Raw genomic sequence first — 21,135 nt, 5'->3', positions numbered from 1 at the left:
TCATTTTCCTCCAAGACCAAGCTGAGAGGCTTACATGTCAAGTGAGGCTATGAAAAGCAGGAAATTGAGGTGGGATCAGTGGAGGGAAGGGTGCTGAAACAACATGATAAATATTCACTGTGTCCTTCCTATCTATCTGTCTGTCTGTCTGTCTATCTATATCTATCTATCTATCTATCTATCTATCTATCTATCTATCTATCAATCTATCTATCTATCTATCATCTATCTTTCCCATTTAGCTATTTTACCTGTAGCTGATGCCACAGTTCAGTGGCATTAAGTACAGCCATCATCACCATCCATCTCCAGAACTTCTTCCATTACCCCAAACTGAAACTCTGAATCCTCCTCCCCCACCAGCCCTTTGCACCCCCATTCAACTTTCTGTCTCTATGAACTTGTCTGGTCTAGGGACCTCCTGTAAGTGAAACCAAACAATATTTGCCCTTTTGTAACTGGCTTACTTCACTTAGCATAAGATCTTCAAATTTCATCCATGTTGTGTCATCTGTCAGCATTTCCTTCCTTTTTTATGGCTGAATAATATTCCATTATATGCATATATCACATGTTGTTTATTCATCCATCCGTGGAGAACTTGAGCTGCTTCTGCCTTTTGGCTATGGTGAATAATGTTGCTATGAACATGGGTTTACAAACATCTGTTCAGGTCCTTGCTTTCAGTTCTTTTGGATATAAACCAGACGTGGAATTACATGGTAATTCTATTTTTCATTTCTTGAGGAACTGCCATTGGTTTTCCTTAGCAGCTGCACCATTTTGCACTCCCACCACCAGAGCACAGAGGTTCCAATTTCCCTACTACCTTGCCAACACTTATTATTTTCTGTTTTTTAATTGTAGCCATCCTAACATATATGAAGTGGTATTTCACTGTGGTTTTGATTTGCATTTCTCTTATGATTAGTGATGTTAGCATCTTGTCATATACTTATGGACCATTTATATATCTTCTTTGGAAAAATGTCTATTCATATCCTTTGCCCATTTTGTAATTGGCTTTTTTTGCTGTTATTGTTTCTGAATTGTGGGAGTTCTTTGTATATTCTATCAACCCCTTTTGAGATATATGATTTGCAAGTATTTCCTCACCTTCCACGGGTTGGTTGCCTTTTCACTTTGTTGATTGTATCTTTTACTGAACAAAAGTTTTTAATTTTGATAAGATCCAGTATATCTATCTTTGCTTTTGATGTCATATCTAAGAAATCATTGCCAAATCCAATGTTATGAGGCTTTCAACTATGTTTTCTTCTAAGGGTTTTGTATTTTTACCTCTTACATTTAGACCTTTGATCCATTTGGAGCTAATTTTCATATATGGTGTATGGTAAGGATCTCCATTCCTTTATGATATGACTCTTGGAAGGCAAGCGTTTACTGATAACCCAGATTCTCCCACTAAAAGATCATCCTGGTCTTACACTTCTATGGTCCCCAGGGCCTCACTTTGCATTTCCATGTATATTTTAGAGTAAGCTTGTAAATTTCTACCAAAAAGGAAAAAAAAAAGTGAGAAAAGAAAAGTCTGCTGGGATGTTGATATCGATAACATTGGATCTTTAACTCTATTTAGGGAGAATTGATATCTTAGCAGTATTAAATCCTATGATTCATTAAACTAACATCTCTTCATTTATTTGGGTCTTCTTTAATTTCATGCTACAGTGTTTTATAGTATTCAGTATAGAATCTTGCACATTTTAAAATACTTACTTTGTTGCTGTTGTAAACATTATTATTTTAAAATTCTACTTTTTGCTGGTATGTAGAAATACAATCGTATATTGAGCTTGGATCCTGCAATCTTGCTAGATTCAATTTGTAGTTAAAATATTATTATAGGATTCCTCAGGAGTTTCTACATAAGTAATCATAGTGTCTTAAAATAGAGTGATTTTTACCTCTTCCTTTCCAATATTTATGTCTTTTATTTACTTTTTATGATCTTCAGTTGGGCAAAGATTTCTTAGACAATATACAAAAAGCAAAAAGCATTAGCCATAAAAGAAAAATAATAAATTGAACTTAATAAAAATTTAAAACTTTTGTGCTCCAAAAACATCATTAAGAAAATGAAGCGAGACAGTAGCAACTGTATACTACCAACTGTAAAATAGATAGCCAGTGGGAAGTTGTTGTATAGCAAAGGGAGTTCAACTCGAGGATGGAAGATGCCTTAGAGGACTGGGACGGGGAGGGTGGGGGGGTCTCGAGGGAGGGTGGGGGGGGGAGTCGAGGGAGGGAGGGAGGGAATACGGAGGGAGGGAATACAGGGATATGTGTATAAAAACAGATGATTGAACTTGGTGTACCCTCCCCGAAAATAATAAATAAATAAATAAAATTAAAAAAACAAAACAAAAGAAAAAATGCTATTTACTGAGAGAAAATATGCATATACAAACTTATACACATATGTATATGTGTATGAAAACAGATTTTTATCTGAAATAAAGAACTCCTACAACTTAATAATTTGATTTTTAAAATGGACAAAAGAGAGACTTCTCCGGTGGTCCAGTGGTTAAGACTTTGCACTTCCACTGCAGGGGGCATGGGTTCCATCCCTGGTTAGGGAACTAAGATCTTGCATGCCGCATGGCATGGCTGGGGGAAAAAAGAAAAAAAAAAAGGACAAAGACGTGAAGACACTTCATTTCAAAAGGTATCCAAATGCCTGTAAGCACAGGAAAGAGTCCCACCGTCATCATTCACTGGTAGGTGAGTGTTGTTGCTGTTATAAACATTATTATTTTAAAATTTTCACCACTGATCTGCACTTCCAGGATAAAGTCATCATTGGACTGGCCTTCGACTGTGTGGACAAGATGGTTTACTGGACCGACATCAGTCAGCCTTCCATTGGGAGAGCCAGTCTGCATGGCGGAGAGCCATCCACCATCATTCGACAAGGTGGGCAGGAAAATATCATTCTTCCTTTTCGGTTTTGCTTCTAGCAGCCCACGTGGCTCTTAGGCGAGAGTGGAGGGGTGTGGTGTATGGTTGCTTTCAGGATATGGTGATTTGAGAGGCGCTGGGTTCTCCACCTCAAAACATCACCCTGAGACATGTTTTTCCTTCCTTGGCTCTTTACAAGAGATGATGCAGCAGGCATTAAGCTGAGGTTGAGAGAAATGTGCCTGACTTTGGACATAGACCTCAAATCCTTTCCTGGAAGCCGATGTGCTATTTAAATAATGTCCACTAGTTTTCATGGCTTGCTTTAATGAACAGAAGTTTGAAAATGCCTTTTTGCATCTTATCATGGTTAAAAATATTGTTGCTATCATCTGTGATTTGGCTTCTCGGAAGAGCCCTCCGAGGACTCATCACTAAATCATGGACGTCTCAGCTGGGATTTGTTGCTAGCCTAAGGAGAATAAAATTAAAACAGGGTAAGTGTCCATGCCTGTCTCTGAAAGCTTCTGTGGCCAGTTTTAAGGAATACTGAAGGACAAACTCAAGCATCCAGTTTGAATATACGTTTCTCCCTGTGGCTGCTGAGCCTAGAATGGATTCTCCGAGTGTCTGCCCCAGCAGATGCCATCAGGCAATAAGCAGATGGATCGTAAAGATGGGAGGGGGAGGTCACAAGCTCATTGGCAAATATTGTCCCTGAGAGGTGAGTTTATTCCCAAGACAGTTTTCAAGTTGGAGGGTTGTCACTTCAGCCTGCACCCTCGTGGTGGGGTAGGTCTCCTCTCTTCTACCTCACCCCCACTGGCACTTGCTCAGATTGCCAGAGGAGCACAGAAAATCAGGTTGAACTTTGACAGAGATGTCTGTTTTTGTTGCATCACCGATGATAAAGCACATGACAGTTTGGCACAGCCTACCCCTCGACATTTAACCTCAATTCCTTAACTTAGAGCTGCCAATTTAAGCCAAGGACCCTATTATCTTAATGCCTACATGCAACAAGTCAAGGCTATGTTAAGTGGATATGTTTTTATCAAGATTCAAGTCCATTATGACAAAAATCCAAGGACCTGTAAAAATTCTCCTCTACTGAAAAGGTCAGATGTTACACGTTGCTAAGTCTGTGACTCATCAGCTGACTTGCAGATATTTTCAATCAAAAGACATTGTCATGCCAATGATATTTGCTGTGTAAAATCATCTTGTTTCTTCTGCCAAACACTCAAATCAAAGATTCATCCTTAAGATATGTGAGACTCTTTGGTATTTCTTTTTACTTGGGGCCAAGTGTAGCTTTCCTGATTTCCAATCTAACGTTTCCCTAAAAATGGGTACTTCGGAAGGGTCCCTATGCCAGCAGAATAGCCCCTGGGGCATGTTTTTTCCTTCCTTGGCTCCTTCACGAGAGATGATGTAGCAGTAATTAAGCTGAGGTTGAGTTAAATATGTCTGACTTTGGACAAAGACCTCAAATCCTTTTCTGGAAGCTGGTATGCTATTTAAATAATGTCTGCTTGTTTTCATGACTTGCTTTAATGAACAGAAGTTTGAAAATGCCTTTTTTGCATCTTATCACTGTTAAAAATGTTGTTGCTATTATCTGTGTTGTGACTTCAAAACCCAGTGGAAGAGGCGAGTAGGTCATCGTTTGCTATTTCCTGTTGCCTTTGGAACTGGTAATCATCCAAGAAAGCTTTAAGCACAGTAAGAAACATTCCAGACAAAAGCCCACTGTACAAACACAGAATTAAATCAGACTGTGATCTTTATAGAAGAAAGATCACTAGGAATACATTTTTTTTTTTAATTCAAAAGAGAGAAAAAAACTTCTGCTTATATTCCTAGTGAGTGAAAATGGCAAGACGTATCTTTTTCTTTTCTTCCTGATTTCATAACGTCTGAATCCTGGGCTTCTCTGTCTTTCCTCGAGTTCAGGTCCTAGCCAAATATCTTTAATAAGTATCATCATCTGTTTCCTTTCGACATAATCAGTGTGGAATATACTGCCCTGCCGTCTTCCCATCTTGCCCTGACTCACAGCAAAGGATGCGGTTTTCCAGGCCTTTCCTGTGGCTCCTTAGCCCATAAAGAATTATTTTCCTTGTTGGGGAAGGCAGTCTGATTGCTCTTGGCTTTGACGTCAAGACCAGGGCTGTTTATAAAGAGACAGCATGACATGGCATTCCTTCCGGGAACTTGTAAAGAGGCTCTCATTGAACAGCCTTCCCTGGTCCCACTGTTCTGTGTGTGTCTGAATAGCTCACGCCTCTCAGACAGGATCTGCCCATTCCAAATATATCCCAGAATGATTTCTTCTGATTTTGCCTGAAAGTTGAAAGGGGCCTTTGGAGTTGTCTCACCGTCCCTTTACCTCTGGGAACATGGGAAATACTTTAATACTTTATAAATCTTTACTTTTGGTTGGAATAACAAAGACCTTGTTTAGAATTAGAAACTGCTGTTTCTAGTTCTTAATGAACTTCCTCTGGTGGGGGTCATTTGAGGGGGCTTTGACGTTGCCGGCATTCACAGTCACCACCGTATTAGGAATCTAGTGAAAGCCAATATGGGGGAGCTTAAGGGAAGGATTGCTTCTCTATGGATGAAAGAGCACAGTGCTGGGATGGTTTCCTTGTACCAGGTCCCTGGGGCAGAGTAGCTCCATCCTCAGCTCTTCCCCTTCCAGTTTCCACTTCCAGCCATACTAGAAGACCTTCCATTCTATAATCAGTGGAGGGAAAAGAATCCCAGATAACAGCAGTAAAACCCTGGTGGGGTTTTGGCTTTTCATTTGGTTGTATTTCTAGTCAGGAAACCATTGCAATCTTGAACTCCTGATTAGATTATGTGGGTGCCGAAGTGTCCCATCGCAGTCAGCTTATGCTGTGGCAACCCCTGGCTTGAAAATCAGTTGCTTATAGCCTAGTAAAGACTTCTGGGATGTTATTCACAATTACTGACACCCCTTCTTTGTACCCCTAATACTTGTATAAAAGCAATAACAGCTGTGATTTCTTGCGTATATTATTTCTCTGAAATGATCTTTTTTCCCCATTGATGAATAAGGTAAATCTGTCCCATTCCCCATCTTCAGATCTTCCTGTGCCTCTCCTTTGCACAGGGGATAAGCTCTAGGCTCATTAACACAGGCATCCTACCTTCATCTCTGGCCACTCTCCAGCCTCGGGTCTCCAGCGACACAAAATGACATACAGTTATCTTCAAGGCATGTCTGATCTTCCTTTATACTTTAGTGCTGGTCCCACTACCTGGAAAACCTTTATCCAGGATCTTTGCAAGACAAAGTGCTGTTGTTCCTGCAGGAGCCAGCTTTAGGAGGTGTCGCCTCTCCCAGGAATCCTTCCCTGGTCTTCCCAGGCTGAGTCCAGTGTCCCTCCTTCATGATCCCACAGAACCCGAAATCAGTCTGAACGGTGATTGGCTGTGGGCTTCTTGAAGGCAGAGAGGGCCACAGCTTCAGCATCTTTATGGGTCTGGCTCCCAATGTGGTACACAGGGTGGATGTCCATCAAGGCATTTTTCAATTTGTCACTAAGTGTTACTTATCTTAAACAACAAGCGTTTAACACTCCCATTTTTTTTTCAAAGTGCAAGGATTGGATGCCAGGTGAAATAGAACTGAGTAATCAGAAAGACCTCATCTTACTTGCTTTAAAAATAAATCAGGAGTGTTTGGTGTTTGCTTCTAGATCTTGGAAGCCCAGAGGGCATTGCTCTTGACCATCTTGGCCGCAACATCTTCTGGACGGATTCTCACCTGGATCGAATAGAAGTTGCGAAGCTGGATGGGACCCAGCGCAGGGTGCTGTTTGAGACTGATTTGGTGAATCCCAGAGGCATCGTAACGGATTCCATGAGAGGGTATCTTTACATAAATCTGTGTGTGCGTCTCTTCTGTTTGCATCTTCCCTTTTGGATATTCTCACACGTTAGGCTGTAACTCCAGCAGAGCTGTCCTGAAATGAGTGAGTTTAGGATGAATGAGTCTACAGTTGGCAGGTTATAGATACCCCTGGTGAAATGCCAGAATGTTTATTGCCATCCCCTGTGATCATGGACTTGATACCGTGTTTCACTTTCAAATCTTTTAGCAAGAGCCTTTGTAAGTTGACGGCTCAGAAATGGGATATTTCCACTTGGGTTGAATGTCAGTCAACACGCGAGTTGCACGGACCCCAGAAGAGTATCAAGGTAGCATAAATGTCCCCCTGGAGCCCCTTCCTGGGGGCAACCAGCATGAACGCCTTGGAGGCCCTCCCTGTGGATTTTGTTAGCACATCAGTGGTTTCTCTCCCTTTCCCGGACTGCAAGCTCTACATCTTACGCACCAGGCCCGTGACCTCCTGATGCTTTGACTCCTTCCCTTTGAGACCACGTCTCCTGTTCTGTGGCCCCTCAGCCACCTCCTTCTTGGGCTTTATCCCTTGGGTCTGCTGTGCCTTCCTGTGTGGCGACAGCATATGGGAATTACCGTGTATTTATGGCAGTTGTGGTGTTCTGGTTTTTTTAAAACAGTTTTATTGAGATACAATATGTTACTTATGTTTAAGGGAAGTGAAATTATTAGTGAGAGAATGATTGAAGTGAAGAACCAAATCCAAAGGTCTTTGCAAAGGAAAATATGTCTTGGCACCTCCAGACATTCTGTGTTTCGATGTCTGCTATTGTCTTTATCATAAGTTCTCTTTTTTTTCCTTTCAATTTTATTTATTTATTTATTGGCTGCATTGGGCCTTTCTTGCTGCGTGGGCTTTCTCTAGTTGTGGAGAGTGGGGGCTACTCTTCGTTGTGGTGACTTCTCTTGTTGCGGAGCATGGGCTCGAGGTGCACAGGCTTCAGTAGTTGCGGCCAGTGGGCTCAGGGTTGTGGCTCACGGGCCCTAGAGCACAGGCTCAGTAGTTGTGGTGCCCGGGCTTAATTGCTCCGTGGCATGTGGGATCTTCCTGGAGCAAGGATCGAACCTGTGTCCCCTGCATTGGCAGGCGGATTCTTAATCACTGCGCCACCAGGGAAGTCCCATAAGTTAAGTTTTGTTTGTTTGTTTTTAATGAACTTTATTTTTTAAATTTTATTTTTTTGGTCACACCTTGCAGCTTACAGGATCTTAGTTCCTGACCAGGAATTGAACTCAGGCCCTCAGCAGTGAAAGCACAGAGTCCTAACCACTGGACCATCAGGGAATTCCCATCTTTTTAAGTGTTTTTTATTGTTTTTAATTTTGTTAATTTTTTTTAGTTGGTTATTTTTTTAACTTTTTATTTTATATTAGAGTATAGTTGACTGACAATGTTGTGTTAGTTTCAGGTGTACAGCAGTGTGATTCAGTTATACATATACATGTATCCTTTTTCAAATTCTTTTCCCATTGAGGTTGTTACATATTATTGAGCAGTGTTCCCTGTGCTATAGGGTAGGTCCTTGTTGGTTACCCATTTTAAATACAGCGGTGTGTACATGTCAAATCCAAACTCCCTAACGATCCTTCCCCTCCCCATCCCCCCTGGTAACCATAAATTCATTCTCTAAGTCTATGAGTCTTAAGTGTTTTTTAACTGAGCTTTTTCTCGTGTATCTTCGTTATTTCTCTTCCTCTTTTACCTCTTTCCCTCCTCCAGGAATCTTTATTGGACAGATTGGAACAGAGATAGCCCCAAAATAGAAACTTCCTACATGGACGGCACAAACCGGAGGATACTTGTGCAGGATGACCTGGGCTTGCCCAATGGGCTGACCTTTGATGCCTACTCATCTCAGCTCTGCTGGGTGGATGCAGGTGAGGGACACTCCCAGGCCTGGCTCCTGGGGTTGGCACAGTGCTTTGTTTTTTTTCACCAAACGGTTGTTGTCACCCACAAGGGTAGTTATCAAGGGTATCTGTTATGGGGAAGAAAGCATAAGATAACTGCTTTTCTCCTGCACAGACAATAGCTGCATATCTTTGCTCTGAAATGTATTGTTCCTCTAGGCTTGGCACAGTCCAGAGAGAGCTCTCAATCTTCCAGGTGAGGGTTCAGCAAACTACAGCCTTGGGCCACATCCAACCTGCCACCTGTTTTGATATAACTCGGGAGCTATAAACGGTTTTTTAATGTGACATATTAAGAGGTTATATAAATGCTTATCAAATGTCCTGGATTTTGCCTTTTGGCCCACAGAACCTAAAATAGTTACTGTCTGGCCCTTTAAGAGAAAGTTTGCCGACCCCAGAGCCTGTCCTTATCCTGATACCTATTAAGCAATTCCTGACTTAACATTCTTGTCCCGCTTGTCCCCAGGGGCTTAGGCAGGCCTTGAGGCCAAGGAAAACAAAGTACTACAGCCCTGGTGTGTGCTTCTGTCTGGGCAGCTTTGGAGTGTCCCTCGGGTGAGGGATGTGGGCAGGATGCTCAGCTGGGGAGGAATGTCAGTCATTCATCAACTCTCTGTTGAGTTCCCGCTTTGCTCTAGACGCTGTCAGGTCCCACCGGGGATGCAGGGACAGTTTAGTGAAAACCCAAGCCTTAAGTTGGTTATAATGCAGGCACTGATGTGAGGCTGTGCAGCTTGGCAGTTCTAAGGGCTCTGAATGCAAGGAGGGGAGATCTGGAGAGGCTTCAGGGAGGAGGGACTTGAGCAGGACCTGGAAGATGGCCTCGTTCCCACCAGGTCCCTGGGAATGGGTGAAACAGGGCGCTCTTCCTCTGCTCCGGCTTCTGTCTCCCCATCAGAACCAGGTATGGGTACCTGATGGAGGTGGGCATGACCAATGAGAGGCGCCAAGGAGGACGAAGAGACAATTTCCCGGTTTAGAAGAGCTAGTCTTGTGTTCTCTAGCATCTGAGCCTGTAGCACTGACTCTCACCCTTGCCCTCGTTACTCTTGTTTTTGGACACAAAGGGGCCATTTCTTGTATGAACAATGGACAACTTGTGTTCGCCCCACACAGGCACCCATCGGGCCGAATGCCTGAAGCCCGATCAGCCCAACAAACGCAAGGTCCTTGAAGGGCTCCAGTATCCTTTCGGCGTCACGAGCTTTGGGAAGAATCTTTATTACACGGACTGGAAGATGTATGTCAGCTGCTGCAGTGTGGGGGCGGGGGGGCTTGCCCTGCCGTCCTCTCTGGAGGCCATGCCCTTCCCAAGTGGCCTCTTGGCTTGACCTTCTCGCCTCCAGAGGTGCCCTCTCTGCCTCGCCCTCTGGATGTCAGAGAGGAGGGCGAGGAAGGGGGGGCAGGGCTTCTAGGGGAGCAGGGGCTGCCACGGATCATCTGGATGCTCCTTGATGGGCAGCTTCAGGTGCAAACTTGGACTTCCTGAGCATGTCCGTTCTCTCCCCAGAAGCCGGCCTGGGTCACTTGGCCCATGGGCTCCATGCCCATTCCGTGCCCCTATTTTATTATAATTCTTGAAATGCAGTATTCCCAAAGCCCCTTCTTGACCAGCATTTCCTGTAGAAAGGTGGGGTTAAACTGAGCAAGTGCATAGCAGGGGCATCTGTACAGAAAGCCGATATCCCAGTTTGGAATTGAGAGCTGGAGGGCAGAGCTAGCTGACCTTTGTCCTTTTTTTCTTTCTTTTTTTGGTAAGAAGCCAGAGAACTGCAGGCTCGTCTCATCCCAGGAAGAGGGAGGGATGGCTAGGAAGCAAGGCCAGTGTATCTGTTTATGGCCTCCAAGTTATCCCCCAAATGACAAAAGAGGCTGCCCTGTAGAGAAAAATTCAAGCCATTAGATGTGTTTTAACCTCCCGTCCTTTGGTGCTCTGTAGGAATTCCGTGGTCGCTGTGGATCTTGCTATTTCCAAAGAGACGGATTCTTTCCATCCCCACAAGCAGACCCGGCTGTACGGCATCACCACCGCCCTGTCTCAGTGTCCCGAAGGTAACTCACCTGTGGTCTAACTGGTCAGGGGGCTGGAGGCACCCTGGGGCTCAGAGCCCACACTCTGGCTGCTACCTGTGTGGCCTTTGGTAGCCCTGATCACATGGCAGGTGAGACACAGTCCCTTCCATCAAGGGTCTTCATTATTGAGTAGGTGAGCCAGGTGAATCAATAGAAAACATTAGGAAATGAAGTGGATAGAGGATGAGGGTGAGGAAGAGGATTGACTCTTGGGCAGTCTTTACGCTCCAAGGAAGAACATCAGTGTTAGGATCTCTGCTGCTTTACATGAAAGTCCATCCATTTGGCCTGATAGCAACAACAGTAATTTGTAAAAATAATAATGGCGAACATGGACGTGATGCTTCCTGGGAGCTGGGTACCTCATGTATATTAAGTCACTTAGTGTACTACATGTTTTGTACCCACTCGTTCACTTAATCCTCATAGTAACCCTATGAGGTAGGTACTATTATTATGCACCCCTTATAAATAAGGAAACTGAAGCCACTTGCTGAGAATCACATGGTCACTTACGGTGCTCACGGTGGCAGAACTGGGATCAAGCAGCCTGGCTCCAGAGTCCGTGCTAGGCTGCCTCTCCCCTAACCCAGCCTCCCTCCTGGCTTCCCTCCTGTCCCCCAGGCAAGTGGCCACGCGAGGTACAGAGTACTTTGTGCTTTAAAATTCCAGCTCCATGTTGCTCTGATCAGAGCTGGAAAACCCTCCCTGAGATCTGTTTAATAGCTTGCATGGTAAATCTGCATAGCCCCCAGATCAGGAATCAGGAATCAAGGTTTCTGCACATCTGGCAAATCCTTAATGATGAGAAAACAGCCAGCAGATAAACTGAGCTGAGTGCACTGTACAGCTTTCCCTGTTCCCTGGGAGCCCCCACAAGCTTGGCCGCCCAGAGACCAAAAAGGGGGCTCGCATGGAGGCCACTCTCTTAGCTGATTGAGCTGTTGAGCTGACTTCTGCCTTTTCCAGGTCACAACTACTGCTCAGTGAACAATGGTGGCTGCACCCACCTCTGCCTGGCCACGCCAGGAAGCAGGACCTGCCGTTGCCCTGACAACACCCTAGGCGTTGACTGTATCGAGCGGAAATGAAGACAAGAGCGCCTCATTTGCTCTCCAAAGTATTTCACAGCAACACCCTACTTGAAAGGGTCCAGACCGAAAACTGTCTGACCTAGTGGCTGAGTGACCACCAGGCTCAGGTCCAACCCAACCTGCACCCCAACAGCATTGCCCTCACCGTTCCCCAAAACATGTGCCCTGGGCTTCTGGAATGGGAAAGCCTCTACCCCCTACACAAAGACAGAAAGCCTCCCTGACCCCAACCCTCAGACAAGCTTATGCAGTCCTAAGTGAGGATTATATGCCCATCCTGGTGCTGGAAACTTGCCCCACCCTTAATACCCCAGTGGCCAGTGGAACCTCCCCAGGCCCAAGCTGCCCCCTTCCCTGTGGCCTTATGAGCTCAGCCTCACTCTGATATACCCATCATCCTGTCGGCCACTGGACACACCAGCCAGGATTGTCTAGGCAAGGCTGTGAGCAAAGGAGGGAGTTAGCCCTCCCACACTTGTGTCTTGGTGCTCTGATTTCCTTCTTTATACACTTGGCTTTTAACCCCTGAGTTCTGTACCATCTGCATCCTGCCCAAGGCCCACATTACAGTGAGCAAGCCCTGCCTTTTGGTCAAAACCCACCCTATCCAAAGGATACATGGGTATTTGGTGGATGATACTGAGCAGCCTCTCCCAGATAAGTTAGTGGCATTTCAGCAGTAATCTTTGGTAGTCAAAGGCTCAAATCAAAGGAGTGTCCGGTGGTAGGAATTTCCAGGTGTAGAGTCAGATGTTTGAGGATGGAGATTCTATTGATGTGCCTTAAATTACACCAAAGATTACCAAATTATTCCTCTTTGTCCAAAGCACTTGGATCCTAGCCTCTGGTCTCTTGGGCAGCACAGCCCCGCTGCTGACACCTGTGTCCAGCCTCCTCATGGAGACCCACCTGAGACACAGGCTGGGGCTGGTACCAGTGATGACCCCCTGGTAGTCCCTCACCTCTGGCCTCCACCCATGAGATCCAGTCTACAATCAACCATGAGCTTTCTTCTCCTTTGTTTCTCTCTCTATCCACGGCCCTCGCTGGCTATATTCTCATCCAAAGATGTGATCCAGGAAGGCCAAATTGAGTACTTATACTAGTGATCCAGACCCTTTATTGTCCACTGGTGTAATTAAAAGGATCATCGCCACATTTCATGTTTATGCGTCTACAGTTTGTTTAGAAAACCCCTCCTGACCATATATAGCTAGTGTTATTATTATTATTTTTTTTTTGTCAACTGCTTCCCACAGTCCTAAGATAATAGCAATTTTGGATTGAAAGCTGAGGATAAGGAATTTGAGTCAGTAAAGATCAGGGTAAGGGAGTAGAGAAGACCCAGTGAAAAAGTATCACAAAGAGATTGATCAAGACCAGGAATGGAAAACCCCAAAGAAAGGATGGAGGAGGGGATTTAACAATAGTGATTAGAAAAACTCTTAAATAATGCCCAAGAATACATGGTATGTTCTTTGCCAGAGAACACTTACACACTTCAGGACGTGGAAGAATCTGCCTGTTTTTCTCCTTAAGGAAGAGATCCCTCTTCTTCTCTGCAAACCTCAGTACACTCAGCCCCTCCCACCCCCTTTTCTGCAGTCCACTGAGACCTGAATTGAGAAGGCCTTTCCTTGAATAATTGGAATTTTTTTTGAGAGGCAAATATATCCCCAAGAATCACAAGGTTTGGGGAACACGCGGGTCATTTATAGAGCCCAACCCCATAAATTAGTTTAACTTTATATTTATCATTCCATATCATGCCCTGTATATCAAATGTTTTGTCATGACTTTGTATACTGTTTATAACTCTTTTATTCATTTTACCGGACTCATCCTAAAAGTTTGTAAATGGCAAATTCTTAAACTGTGGAAACCACTGAAGGTGCTTATTAACTGTTCCCCAGATTTGTACAAGTATTGGATGATTCTTTGAGTTTACAGCTATATAAATATTAGTGCAGAAAATAAAATTTTTTTTTTTGTTAAAAAGTCTCTATCTTGCTTGAATGAAGATATTTAGTCTCAGGAGGCAGACTCACAATGGAAATAGAGCCATTTAATAATCTGCAAAACCTACGTAGCCCCCCGTGTCATAAGGGATGGTGTTTCCCAAGGGAGTCCCCAAACGTAGGGGGTGATGAGTGAGTTAAAAATTAATTCTGTCATGGACTTCAAACCACCCTTTTAAACATTGTTTTCAGTTTTTTAGAGAACTTTTAGCTGCAGGCAGTAGGGTTTCCTGATTCAGTTCTGAAGATGAGCTGTGTTTTTCTCCGCTCTTCACATCCAGAAGGAACAGAGATACCTTCCTGACCTTGGCTGTGGAGTGAGACCACTGGTCTGTTCTGAGCTGCCACCAATGGGCAGTGCCACCCATGCTGGCCCCTGAGAGGATGAGAACGGACCTTTGGCTTGTACAGAGTGAGGGGGGCTCAGCCACGGCAGGAACGAGGGGCTCAGAGCCACAGTGGTTGTAGAGGAGGGACCTGGTGCATCAGGGCCTGCTCGTAACACGGCACCATTAGTGGAATCAGCTACAGCCTGCCGATGTGGATATATTGACAGGGATGACTTAAACATTAGGGCTGAAACGTCCAGGGTTTTATTCTGGTTGTAAAATCGTCAAGGTGATATCAGGGAAGATGGTGCAGTAGGAGGCTCCAGGAATCCATCCCTTTGTCAAAACAACATTTGAAAAGGCAGGATCCGTCTGAATAAACTACTTAGGAACTCTATGTCTAGTAGAAGGCTTGCAGCCCCCAGGACAGAGCCTGATGAAGAGGCTGGTAAGTTTTGATCAGTTTCAGCTTCCTGTTAGTGTGGCAACCATCCCCCACCCCCCACCCCCAGCCCCAAGACAGTCCGCTGTGGGGACAGCGGCCCACGTTCCTGGTGCAGCTTGCTACGGCCAGGGTGATCAATAAGAACCAACGTTGCTCTCCAGAAATCAGATTTGTGGGTTCTGACTGCTGATTACTGCTTTTAATTGTTTGGGGGCCAGCACAGAGAGGCAAATCTCCCTGATGTTGGATTTGGCAATGATTTCTTGTATGTGACACCAAAAGCACAAGCAACAGAAGAAAAAGACAAGTTGGTCTTCATCAAAATTCAAAACTTTTGTGCATCAAAGGATGGAGAGTGAAATGACAATCAACCCACAAAAGGGTAGAAAGTCTTTGTGAATCCTTTGTCTAATAAAGGTTAATATCCAGAATATATAAAGAACTACAACTCAACAATAGCAACAAGAAAAACAACCCAATTCAAAAATGGACAAAGGATTTGAAAACATTTTTTTCAAAGAAGATATACAAATGACCAATAAGCACATGAAAAGACGGTCAACATCATTCATCATTAGGGAAATGCCAATCAAAACCAAACTTAGATAGCATTTCACACCCATGAGGATGGCTATCAAAAACAAAAACAGACAATAACAAATGTTGAGGAGGATTGGAACCCTTGTGCTTTTCCAATGGGAATGTAAAATGGTGCAGGCACCGTGGAAGTTGGTTTTGTGTTCCTCAAAAAGCTGAGTATAGAATCACCACATGATCTAGCAATTCCACTCCTAGGTACACACCCAAAGGAATTGAAAGCAGGGGCTCAAACAGGTATTCGTACACCAATGTTCATAGCAGCACTATTCACAACAGCCCCCAAATGAAAATAACCCAAGTCCATCAACAGATGAAAGGATAAACAAAATCATGTTCACAGACAATGAAATAACATCCCGCCATAAAAGGAACGGAGTTCTGACACCTGCTACAACACAAATGAACCTTGGCGCCATCATGCTAAAGGACATAAGTCAATCACGTGAAGTGCCTAGAATAGACAAATTCACGGGACACAAAGTAGATTAGAGGTTACCAGGTACTAGGGGCAGGATCAAGGGGAGTTATTGCTTTATAGTTTCAGAGTTTTTACTTAGGGTAATGAAAAAGTTTTGGATATAAATAGTGGTGATGGTTACACAACATTGTGAAGGTACTGAATGCCACTGAATCGTACACTTAAAAATGGCAAATTTTATGTAATTTACATTCTACCACATTTTTAAAAAATTGCTAATGCAACATACCAAAAAACATTGAATTTACACTTTACGTGGGTGAATTGTATGGCATGTGAATTATATCTCAATACACCTGCTTTCTAAAAAAAAAATCACTGTAATTTAAAAAAAAGTGAGTTAACCTAAGATTGGCAAAATGTTGATCCTTGTTGTAGTTGGCTGAATTCTAAAGATTCCAAGATTCTAATCTAGGTGCTTTGCGGGTGGAATCAAGATTATTGGTTAGTTGGACCGCAAGAAGCCACTCCATCCACGGATGACATCTGTGTCTCCCTTGCCCCCTGGCCTCCTAGCAGGGAGGGAGGGAGAGAGGAGAGCGTGGAGCCCTATATCAAAGTCACAATCTGGAGTTAACTCATGGCCCAGCAACCTAATTCCAGAGTTAACTTGACCCCCATAGCAACCTAATTCTGTAGTTAACTTGATGCCCATAGCAACCTTTGATTCATGACTTAGGCTAGCTGATAACATGACCCCATATCAGTGAAGGTATTCATCATGTATAGGACCCTAGCCTATCACCTAATGATACCCTTCCCCTATGGCGCACTGGCCAATAGATTAACGCTATTTTCCTAGCAGGAATTTTCTTTGTCTTGGGGTTATAAAAGCTGGCTGCCAGCCCACGAGAGGGTCGGCTCTCCCTGGTCTGCCAGGAAGTCGGCGCACTGTCTTTACAGCGCCCCTCACTAAATTCTGCTTTGTTCTTGATAAACTCACTCTTCTGAAATGCTTTGTGTCTGAAAATTCTTTTCCAGCCCGTGCTCGGACCACATTTTGGTGGCCCGTACGGGGACTCTCTCTCCTGGGGGACTCTCTCCCCCACCTCCTCTCCTCATTCCTTGGGACCCTCTGCGAACAGGCAGGTGGCTGTGAAAGCAACAAAGGAACCCTGGCCAGGGCCACACCCTGGTGTGTTCTCAAGGTTCCACAGCTCACTTCGCCCCAGTAACTGCCACCCAGAACGGGTGAGGGTCTCTCTGGCATCCTTCTAACTGAGGACTAGGCCGGTTGACATTGTGCAGGCACGGGTCAGGCATTTAAAAGCCACGAGGGTGCCTGCCACTTGAAGACTCCCGTGAGAGGATAAGGGGGTCACGGAACAGGCCAGGCTTAGAGCGTCTGCCCCCAGCAAGACAACTTCCGTGCAGCGTGACGCACACGGTAGTACGAGCAAAACACGGAGCCCCCTGCCCTCGGCCGCCGTCTCCACCCTGGCAGGCTTGCGAAGGGGGTTCCTCCGCCTTCTCCTTCCCATCACTTTTGCTCTCTCCCTTCTGTCTGGATCGACGCAAAGAACATTAGGTGTCCCCACGGAGCCATCTCGAGAGTGCCTTTCCACGCTTCAGAGGATCGCCAAACGGTGAGTCTCTGGGTTGTTCCCTGAAAACCTCTGCTCTTTTCCGTCGTTCCCTGCCCGAGTCGCATGGTGCCTTAAAGTCACATGGTTATGCAGGGTTTGTGCCTCAGCCACACGCTCCGGGGTCACCTCTCACAGTCAGACGTAGGGGCGGTCGGCCCGTTTTTGTGCCTTGGCCCCGTGGAGGGACCACTGGGACAAAAGGGACAGCTTTCTGCGGCCGGTGACTCTCGGGACCCCCATTCCACGGCATAAGGCTAAGGGTGGTTCTCGTACGTCTCGGGAGCGTCCTTCAGACTCACCCCTTGGCTGTATTCTCAGGAACTGGAAAAATTTGACCCTGACAATCTCAAGAATAGACTCATTTTCTTTTGTAACACGGCTTGGCCCCAGTAATAAACTGGGGGACCAAGAACGATGGCTTCTTAACGGTACACAGAATTATAACACAATTCTCCAGCTTGATGTCTTTTGTTGAAAGCAAAGGAAGGACTCAGAGGTCCCTTGTGTTCAGACTCCTATGGTCCTTAGTCAGAATCCAGATCTCAGGGACTCGTGCGCAGGTGTCTTTCTGTGGCTGCCTTGCCCCCCGACCCTCTCTGTGTCCCTCTCCATCAGATCTCCTAGATGACCCCCTGCGTGACCTTTCCCGTCCAGCACCCCATCAGCCTCCTTTACTTCAGCCCCTGCCCCCACCTCAACCGACAGCTCCCCAACAGCCCTTATCAGGGCGAAGGCCCCTCTCTCCTCCCTACACAAGATCGAGGACAGCCCAATGCCAGGAAACAGATCCTGATACGCGTCCCCTAAGGGAAGTGGCAAACAGAGAGAGGCGCACGGTTAAAAAGTCCACGTTCCCTTTCCCGTGTCTGACAAGTCCCAGATTCGAAATGAGCTAGGTTCCTTTAGCCGGGACCCCCCACCACTTTTGTTAAGGAATTCCAGGCCTTCCCTGTACCCTTTGACCTGACCTGGCAAGACATTCATGTAGTCCCGACCACTTGTACTCATGAGGAGAAAAACAGGATGTGGGCGTCAGCCCAGGCCCAGGCCGCCGAGCACGTGCTCGGAATCCCACTGAAAATCGAACGGGAGCGGAGGCAGTCCCAAGAGCTGATCCCAGATGGAGATACCAGGCCCGGGACAATGAGCCGGGGGTGGGGATGAACGGGGAGAGGCGACCGGATTACTTCCTGGTGGAGGGCCTGAGGAAAGCAATCATTAAACCTGTCAATTGTAGTAAGCTTAGGGGGGTCCCTCAGGGCCCTTCCGAGAACCCAGCGCTCTCTCAGGCCCGGCTGGCAGAAGCAACGAGGAAATATACTAACTTAGATCCAGATACTAATGAAGGGGGAGCTTGCCGTCGACGTCATAAGCCAATCTACCCCGGACATCAGACAAAAGCTACAAACACTAGATCAGGGCCCCCAGACTCCATTTCCTGTGCTACTTAATATGGCTTTTAACAATAGGGAGGAAGCATCCAGGAAGGAACAGAAGGACAAAGAGAAACTAAGAAAGCACGCTCAATGTATGGCTCCCGCCCTGTCCCAGCCCCGCTCGTGGCAGGGTCCCACGGAAGTGCCTCCTATCGGTTAAAAGCCACCCATGACCCACTACCAATGCGGTCGGCCAGGACACCCCATCAGAAACGGTCACCCTCCGCTGTCTAGTACCCCTTCCCCTATTTGCCAGCAGACGGGCCACTGGAGAAGGCGTTGTCCCTCCCGCCCTCAAGCAAGTGGACCGACATCCCAAGCTCCCAGTAACAGGGGTATGACGGGACATCACGTCCCAGACACAGGTCAGACCCTACGACCATTATCGGTGATTGTGGATTACCAAGAACAGGAGCCGGACAGTCTCCTGTGTCCTGACCTCCGGGAGGCGGATGACTGACGGTGCCCAGGGCTTAACGTACAGGCCCCTATGGTCCCCATAAGACCGGAGAGCCCCGGGTGACCCTAGATGTGGCAGGGGCCCCTGTAACTTTCTTGATTGACACAGGGGCCCCTTATTCAGCCCTAACTTCCTTCTCTGGTCCCACCCACTGTTCCTCAATCCTTCTAACAGGAATAGATGGATAACCCAGCCTTGGCCGTTTTATTCCCCCACTGCCATGCTCCCCTGAAAACATCCTATTTACACATTCCTCTCTGGTTCTCCTTGCTTGCCCCGTTCCCCTGCTAGGCAGGGACATTCCAACAAGGCTCAGAGCCACCCTACCCTTCACCCCAATAACTATGGCTCTCAATGTTGAATCTATTCCGGGTAATATTCCGCCCCACATCTACCATCAGGTACCTCCAGGAGTGTGGGACACTTCCACCCCGGCAGATCCACGACTGCCCCCTGCACCCCGGTAATTATTAAAATAAAACATCTCACCTCCTTTCCCTGAGTCCCACAGTACCCTCTTAAGGAGGAAGCTTTAAAGGGATTTCAGCCTCTGATCTCTAAATTTCTCAAAAACGGCCTTTTAATTCCCTGCAGTTCCCCACGCAATACCCCAATTCTCGCAATAAAAACTTCTGACGGCACATAGCATTTGGTTCAGGACTGAAGAGCAGGACATCAGGCCGTGACCCCCACACACCCTATAGTCCCAAACCCTTACAACCCTCCTAAGTCACATTCCACTGGGGACGCAACGGTATTCAGTCCTAGATTTAAAGGGTGCTTTTTTCTGCCTCCCAATTCATTCTGATTCCCAATTCCTGTTTGCTTTTGAGGGGAATGACCCCAATACTAACGTGCTCAACTCACGTGGACGGTGCTTCCGCAGGGCTAAGAGACAGCCCCCTCCTATCTGACCAACTGTTGGCGAAGGCCCTCTCACCTCTACGATCGGAAGGCCAAAGCTGTCTACGTGGACAATCTCCCGATGTGTAGCCCAGATAAACGAACCTCAGATAACAGAAATGTTAGTTCTCAAACATTTAGCAGAACAAAGACAGTGAGCATCCCCATCCAAAGCCCAGATTACTTCCCAACAGGTCACCTTCCTAGAGTTAGTACTAACCCCGGGGAAGAGAAGCATCACGCCACAGCAGAGGACTCTAATCCAATCCGTGGCTCTGCTGGCCACTAAACAGCAGCTCAGGACTTTCCTGGGCGTGACCGGCTTCTGCCAGATCTGGATCCCCACCTATGGCCTGTTCGCAAAGCCACTCTGTGAGGCCCTTAGAGGACCAGAAAATCGCCCTCTTGAGTGGGCCACTGACATGGAGACGGCCTTTAGACAAGTGAAGGAGGCTCTTGTCACGGCACCGGCCTTAGGCTTGACAGACTTAACCAAGCCTTCTTTCTCTTTTCACTCAAGGAAGAAAGGGAATAGCCCTCGGAATACTAACTCAGTCTCTTGGGCCATCCCAGCGCCCCATGGCGTACTTGTCTAAAACCTTAGACGTGACATCCCAGGGGTGGTCTCCCTGTCTCAGGGCACTAGCGGCCACAGTACTACTGACAGAAGAGGCTCCCAGCTCACTATAGAACAGCCCCCTACAGTTTATACACCCCATCAGGTCCTAGATGTCCTCAATCCCAGAGCCTACCACTGGGTCTCAGACAACAGTATCTGAAAATATCAAGCTTTATCTCTAGAAGGATCTGAAATATCAAACCCTGTAACACAATAAACCCTGAGACCTTTTCGCCCAGCCCAGGACCTGATGCCCTCCAATTACACGCCTGCCTAGAGACACTAGATCATAATTACAGTGCTGGAGTAGATCTCCGG

The 21,135-nt window shown here is 46.1% G+C and overlaps 1 protein-coding gene across 2 annotated transcripts in view; it reads left to right on the top strand.

Moving 5' to 3' along the window:
• NID1 (nidogen 1) overlaps window positions 1-13,939 on the top strand; it is a 93,405-nt gene extending 79,466 nt beyond the window's left edge. For both annotated transcript variants that reach the window (XM_057736098.1, XM_057736097.1), the window contains exons 15-20: window positions 2,814-2,940; window positions 6,657-6,828; window positions 8,583-8,740; window positions 9,893-10,016; window positions 10,716-10,828; window positions 11,819-13,939. In XM_057736098.1, coding sequence (XP_057592081.1) covers window positions 2,814-2,940; window positions 6,657-6,828; window positions 8,583-8,740; window positions 9,893-10,016; window positions 10,716-10,828; window positions 11,819-11,940 — 816 coding nt within the window. In that variant the 3' untranslated portion in view covers window positions 11,941-13,939. The remainder of the gene's footprint in view (window positions 1-2,813; window positions 2,941-6,656; window positions 6,829-8,582; window positions 8,741-9,892; window positions 10,017-10,715; window positions 10,829-11,818) is intronic.
• Window positions 13,940-21,135: the final 7,196 nt, after the last annotated feature.

This window comes from Hippopotamus amphibius, chromosome 5, assembly GCF_030028045.1.
Source record: "Hippopotamus amphibius kiboko isolate mHipAmp2 chromosome 5, mHipAmp2.hap2, whole genome shotgun sequence".
NCBI lineage: Eukaryota > Metazoa > Chordata > Mammalia > Artiodactyla > Hippopotamidae > Hippopotamus > Hippopotamus amphibius.
This window is presented reverse-complemented; position numbering and strand designations above follow the sequence as displayed.